The following is a 7,464-nucleotide window of genomic DNA, read 5'->3' as shown; positions in this document are numbered from 1 at the left end:
AAAGAAAATATATATCTAACACACAACTTAACAGGCTATCACAAAAAAAAAATTCCAAAATGGAAGAGAAAACCAGCTACAAATAAATAAAATGGAAATGGACTAATATATGATGCCCCTTATCCGAAGAGTTTAACTAATATCTACCGTCATTTTTTCAGATATTTTCATATACTTCCTCTGATGTTTCGCTTCATCACACTATCTTCCTTTCTAATTTACGATATTACAGTTATTTTCTTTGTTTGATATTTTTTGTAAAGGTTCTTTATTTGATATTACTAATGTAATAAAATTCAATATGACTGATTTGCCCTTTTCCAATATTAAACTATTTTAATTAATCAATTTTTTAATATTTCTTTAGCAAATTCTTTATTAATAAACAACCCAATTTTATTAAAGGAATAATCCAACACTAATTAGTTCCTTTGTCAAGCTTTGGAGTGCATGCTTAGAAAGCTTCGTAGCTACAATGGAGGAAGCGGTTAGAAGTTTCCGAAATATTGGCAGAAGAAAAGGGAAACAAAGATGGAGTCTCTAACTGAGAAAATGAAACTCAAACCTCAATTATGCTATAGAGTAGTTCTTATATACAATGAGCTCTGATTGAGCACTAAGCTAACTAACTAATCAGGAAATGACAGCTAATAAATAGCTAAGCATTAACTAACAACTAACTAACAGCTAACAATAACTGACTAAAGCAACATAATAACTAACTACTGAATAAATACAATTCTAGTCTTAATATCCCCCTCAAGTTGGAGGTGAGGGAAGCACAACCAACTTGCCCAGGACAGTAGCATGTTTGATTCCAGTAAGGGACTTTGTGAGGATGTCAGCAAGTTGATCACTAGTCCTTATGTGCTAAAGTGAAATGAGACCTTCTTGGAGCTTGGACGTCACAAAGTGGCATTCAACTTCAATGTGCTTAGTGCGCTTGTGAAACACAGGATTTCTAACAATATAGAGAGCAGATTAACTATCAAAAAACACAAAAATGAGCAGGGTAGAAGGGACAGTCAGCTCTGTAAGCACACGATGCAGCCAGACAAGCTCACCAACAACCTTCCTGATAGATCTATATTCTACTTCTGCTGAAGAAAGGGAGATGGTCTATTGCTTCTTAGATTTCTAGCTAATGGGACTGTTGCCTAACAGAACAATATAACCTGGCATTGACTTCATAGAATCAAGGCAGACAACCCAATCAGAATCACAATAGGCTTGGACTGAGAAGTCAGCATCATTAGACATGAAGAGTCCCAAAGTAGGATCCTTGAGCAAGTATCTAAGCATGTGATAGGCCACCTGAAAGTAAGGCTCTCTAGGATCTTGCACATATTGGCTCAAGTGTTGTTCTTCATAGGCTATATCTAGTCTAGTGTTGGTAAGGATGTTCAACTTCCCGACCAACTATCTGTAAAAGGTAGGATCAGACAAGGGTGTTCCTTTCTTAGCCTTCAACTTAACCGTGGGATCAAGGGGAGTGGAAAAGCTAGTATATTATAAGCAATCATAGTCTTTAAGGAGATCAAGGACAAATTTTCTTTGGGAGATTAAAATCCCACCATCTCTGTAGAGTACTTCAAGTATCAAAAAGTAGTGCAATCTCCCTAAATCTTTGGTTTTGAACTACTCATGTAGGAAGTTTTTCAACACATGAATCTCAGGAAGGTCATTCCCTGTCAGTAAGTCATTATCTACATAGACTCCCACAAAAACTACACAATCAGTAGTCTTCTTGAAGAATAGAGAGTAACCATGCATGGAATGACAATAGCCTTTGGAGTATAGGGCTTCAGTGAGCTTAGCATACCACTGTCTACTGGCTTGCTTCAGGCCATAAAGAGATTTGTTCAATTTGCAAACTAGTTCAGGGGAGGAGACTGCAAGACCTTGGGGCAACTTCATGTAGAACTCCTCATGCAAAATCTCCATGAAAGAAAGCATTACATACAACTGAAAGAGCTCCCAGTTCTTCTTGGCAGCAGTAGCAATTAAGGCTCTAACCGTAGTCATTTTTACTACTTGAGAAAAAGTTTTTGTATAGTCTACTCATGCCTTCTGTGTATATCCTTTCACAACTAGTCTAGATTTGTTTCTCTATACACTTCAATCTTATTTATGTTTGATCTTGTATACCCACTTGCAGCATATGGCTTGCTTTCCAACAGGAAATGGAACTAATATCCAGGTGTTATTTGCATGAAGTGCTTCAAATTCTTGTATCATGGCATGTTACTAGGAAGGATTGCCTATTGGTTCTTCATAAGAAAAGGACTCCCTATCATTGCAAATACTTCTCACAACCTGCTGGCTATCAGGACTCAAGACATGAGGAGTAATGTAACTGTTTTGGGGAAAAGTGCATTGAGAGAGAAAGGTGAGTTAGTCTGAGTGACTTCAACATTGTGATGTTGTTTCAGATTGAGCGCAGAACATACATATTCACACAAGTAAGATAGAACTTTAGATACTCTACTAGATACTCTCTGATTGGGTTTTAGTGTGAAAGAAGAGGGCTGATTATTTCTTGAAGTAATTGGAGATGTTGTTTGTGGTGAAGTGGTATTAGGTATAGGATATGAGTGTATGGTGTGATTAGGTAAGATTGGAATAGGTGAGTGTGTGGTGTGATTAGGTGACATGTAATAGGTGTAACAGAAACATCTCTTTGAGGAGTTGTGACACTATAAGTAGGATGAGAGGGAAATATATCAGAGTAGTCATGATGTGCAGCAGTATGAGTCAAGGAATGAGGGGGAACTGACACTTATGGAAGAGAGAAAGGAAAGATGGACTCATAAAAGACAACATCTCTAGATTCACAGATTTTCTTGGTAGTTAGACTCAACACTTTGTACCCCTTGACACCAAAAGAATAACCTACAAACACACGTGGAGAAGCCCTTAACTCAAACTTGTCTTTGTGAGGTTTAGGACTAGTTGAATAGCATAGACAACCAAAATTTCTTAAGTGTGAGTAATTTGGTTTCTTTCCATATAACAATTCAAAAGGAAATTTGTTCTTTAAAGGTACAGTGAGAATCAATTAATGAGAAAAGTTGCTGTAAGTACACATTCTCCCCAATATTTCAAAGGGAGTTTGGCTTGAAATAGCAAGGCTCTAGCAGTTTCTAATAGGTATTTATGCTTTCTTTCTACTATGCCATTTTGTTGAGGGTATAAGGGCAGGTTCTTCGGTGTTCAATTCCTTTGGACTGAAAAATAGGGTAGCTTCACCACTAGTAAATTCCAGACAATTATCTGATTTGATGCACTTTACACTGGTAGTAAATTGTGTCTCAACCATAGATATCAAACTTCTGAGAGTGTATAATGCATTGCTTTTACAACTGAGTATATGAGTCCAAGTGAATCTACTAAAATCATCTACTATAGTAAGAAAGCATTTAAAATTGTCATGAGTGGGTACATGATAAGGTCCTCACAAATCAACATGTAAGAGGTCAAATATACCAGTGGTGTTTGTAACTTTCAAGGGAAAAGAAAGTCTAGTCTGTCTGGCCATAGGGCATATAGAGCAAAGAAAAGTTTCTTTTAATACAAAAGTCACTGGTATTTTAGACATTTCTTTCATCTTCCCAAAAGTTACATACCCAAGTCTATAGTGCCATGACAGATTTATGTCACTTGCATCAATTGAAAAAGAGTCAGAATCATAACCCTTGTTTGTTTTATTCCAGGTAAAAGCATTTACAATAGAGGATGGAAACACAATTTTTACAGTAGAACAGGGGTGACAGGAATGGGAAGGACAATAAATATTTATAGGAGGACAAGATTGACAAGAATGAGAAAAATAATGTGTTGTACTATCATGACTGTTTCTCATGGAGAAAGAGGAAATTGCACTCATCTTTTCTAAGTAGAGCTTCCTTTGTTTAAGAAGTCTGAGCAAAGAAGATACATCCCATCATGGACCTTACTGATCTCCAGAGGCCTCTTCACAAAAGGGGACTGTAGAAGACAACATATGTTAGAGAAAGAAGATAGACATTTGAGATGTACTATTAATGAACTGATATAGATAAGATTGTATTTGAAAGAAGGAATAAATAGGACTCTATATAAGACTATTTCAGGTGTAAGAGTCACATTTCCCACTTCTGTTACTTTGCCTTTGTAGCCATTTGGTAGTTTCACAAGTAAAGGATATGGTAGGGCAATTATATTCTATAAGTATGTCTTGTTAATGGTCATGTGGTGTGAAGCTCCTTAGTCTAGAATACATAAGTCAGCCTTTGCTTGAAAGCACTTGCATGAGAGTTTGTCAAAATCTATAGAAGATGTGCAAGTCACAATACCTGCAAAGTTTATTGTTCCATTGGCTGCATTTGTATTGCTTGAAGTATCTCCTGAACCATCACTTTGGAAATGTTGTAGCAGCCTCACTACTTGGTAATATTGCTCCTTTGAAAGATTCATGTTCTGGTTACTGTGACTTCGCTGATGCTCCAGGTCTTCTCCTTGGTTTGTCATTGCATCTGGTGGCATGCCTTGTAAACCAGTTACAGCATTTGCTGCAATGCTCTTTCCTTTGTTGTTCCTAGGATACTAACTGTGATTTTGGGCATTCAAATTATTGTTTTGAGCTCCTTGTCGATTGAAGTGTTGTAGGTATATGAAGTTTGAAACATTTGTCTTTGGTGTGTCCTGGTCTTTTACAAAAGTCACAAAAGGGCTTAGGCCTGGTGTTGTTTATTAATTAATTTGTCTTGAATCCTGTTATTGTTGTTGTACCAACATTCATTGCAGTAGATTCAAAATTCAGTTGATTTCTAGGTCGAAATTCTCTTTGTTTCTCCTCTTGCACCAGAAGTGCAAAGGCTTGTGCCATTGAAGACAAGGGATTTATCATCAATATGCTCCCTCGAACTATAGTATAAACCTCATTTAAACCCATCAGAAATTGTATCAATCTTCTTTCCTATTCAACTTTGTGCATGTTTTCCTTTGCACCGTAGGTGTACTGACAGCTATCGAGGGATTTTGCACTAAGATTAGTTAACTCTTCATATAGTTTCTTCATTTTAGTGTAATATCCAGTAATGTCTAGTACTCCTTGACTCAAATCATTAATTTTCTTTTGGATCTAGTATAGTTCTGCCCCATTTGTTTGATCATAACGATCTTCAAGTTCTCTCCACAATTCAACTGAACGATTCACATACTCTACACTATCCTCTTCTTTAGCAAGTGAATTCAAAATCCATGAAGTTACCATATCGTCACATCTCTCCCATTGTCTAAAGTTTATCGACTTCGAATTAGGGTTTTTACATTCCCCAGTGATGAAACCTAATTTGTTCTTAACAGAGAGGGCCCTCAATACACCTCTCCTCCATGAACGATATCCTAGCCCATCAAAAGGAACTGGAATTAAAACCAGTCCAGGACTGTCACAAGGATGAATATAAAGTGGACTACTTACATCGATTGTCGATTGGATCTCTGTTGTCGCAGTCGTAAATTCTATATTTGGGTCGTCTACCGCCATGATTAGTTTAGCTCGAAGCAGAAAACAAAAGAGAAGAAACACCGATTGAACGAGTGAATGAAGTTGCAGAGAACCTCAATTGAATGAGTGTAGCTTCGATTTGTTTGTTCGCTTGAGGATTGATGTCGCACCAAAATGAACCCTAATTTTGGCAGTACTCTGCATAATTCAATTCTATGGATCGATTAGACGTTATAACAGCTCTGATACCATGTCAAGCTTTGGAATGCAAGCTTAGAAAGCTTCGCAGCTACAATAAAGGAAGCAGTTAGAAGCTTCTAGAATATTGGTTGAAGAAAAGGGAAACAAAGATGGAGTCTCTAATTGAGAAAATAAAACTCGATGCTCAATTATGATGTAGAGTAGTTCCTATATACAGTGAACATTGATCGAGCACTAAACTAACTAACTAATCCGGAAATGAAAGCTAATAGACAGCTAAGCATTAACTAACAAGTAACTAACAGCTAAAAATAATTGACTAAAGCAACAGTAATAACTAATTAATGAATAAGTACAATTCTAGTCTTAATATCCTTCTCTATCAATTTACTTCAAGATTGAGATGCTATTTGATTACATTTTTTTTGTGGAGGGTGAAGGACAAAGATGAATTCTGACACCTCTTGCATGAGAAGAGCCTCCCTATCAAATACTACCCGTTTTTTGTTTTCACTTCTGTATCTTCTTTTCTTTTTCTTAAGTATCATTTTTTTCCTAGGTTTTCATTCTAAATACCTAGTGAGAATTCAGGCCCTCATCAAAATAAACTTTTAAGGAGAATTCTTTATATTGTCTATTATTTTCTAATGGTCAATTTCAGCCTTCTAAATTGGAACTTGCAGAAAGGCTGAGATTTTTTATGAAAGAACAAAATATGACCAACTTTGTATACCTGAAAGTTGCCAAATCGGTTGAAAGAATTGAAAGGAATGCTGGAATATGAGCTTCAAAACTTGAACTTCCGCTTTCAATAGTCAGGAGAAGCGCGGATGACATCAGTCCTGATTGATTATTTTGAAGTGAAGGGCTCCCTTACTTGTTTATCCCGACGAGGGTTTATGAATCACTCAGAAGAGCCTTTCTAGCCGCATCTAATCGGCATACACATCCGGTAAAAGAAAAAATTATTTGAATTCAGAAGATTCAAATAAGTGGCGAAACATTTCACATTATCTTCTTAATCAGTGAATTATAGGCCTAAAAATTACAGATATTGTTGAAGCAGCAATACAGCACCATAAGAAGTTCAAGAGAATAGCTTTGTAACAAAGTTTCAGGAAAATGTTTAAACGCACAACTCGATATTTATTGAATTCGACCAAAGCTCATTTCGTTTTCATTGAATTCATTAAACAATATGTTCACAAAATTAAGAGATGATTATATTATTAAGGGTATAATAGTCATTTGATAATCTTTATATTAATGATAAATAAGTTATAAAAAGAATTGTTACAAAAATATCAAAGCAAGGGAGGTAACTGAAATACGGTAAACGACGAGGGAGGTCAGTATTGAGCAAAAAGTGAGGAGATTTTCTTTTTCTTTTTGAAATTGTCCCTGTTTTTTTACACGGTTAAACCAATTAGCTTCCTAATTTTCAGCTTTTCTGTTCTTTTCTTATTTTCTTATTTTTTAAAACCTCCTCCCTAATCCCCTTTCTCTCTCTCTACCACTATAAGTTGGGGACTGTTTCGTTAACCGTTCTCTTTCTTCCAATTCTCATATATTACTTCACATAATATATATCAAACTCCATCGGAATATTCAAATATTTTGACAACCACCAAACAGTGGTAATTCAAAGAATTTTCATTCAATGCAAAAGATCAAGAGGGAAATGTATCCTTACTTCAAAAAATTAGGGGAGTTATGAAATTTAATTATATAAAAGTTTTATGGAGGATTTTGATAATTGATTTAGTCAAAAGTAA

The 7,464-nt window shown here is 35.8% G+C and overlaps 1 protein-coding gene across 1 annotated transcript; it reads right to left on the bottom strand.

Annotated features, from left to right (window-relative positions):
- Nucleotides 1-5,122: 5,122 nt before the first annotated feature.
- LOC107788349 (uncharacterized) lies at nt 5,123-5,527 on the bottom strand. The gene has a single exon (XM_016610027.1). It carries the CDS (start codon nt 5,525-5,527, stop codon nt 5,123-5,125), a length of 405 nt encoding a protein of 134 aa, XP_016465513.1.
- Between the last annotated feature and the right edge of the window lie 1,937 nt (nt 5,528-7,464).

Source organism: Nicotiana tabacum, chromosome 18, assembly GCF_000715075.1.
Source record: "Nicotiana tabacum cultivar K326 chromosome 18, ASM71507v2, whole genome shotgun sequence".
NCBI lineage: Eukaryota > Viridiplantae > Streptophyta > Magnoliopsida > Solanales > Solanaceae > Nicotiana > Nicotiana tabacum.
Note: the sequence above shows the minus strand (reverse complement) of the source record. Positions and strands in the feature narration are given on the sequence as shown.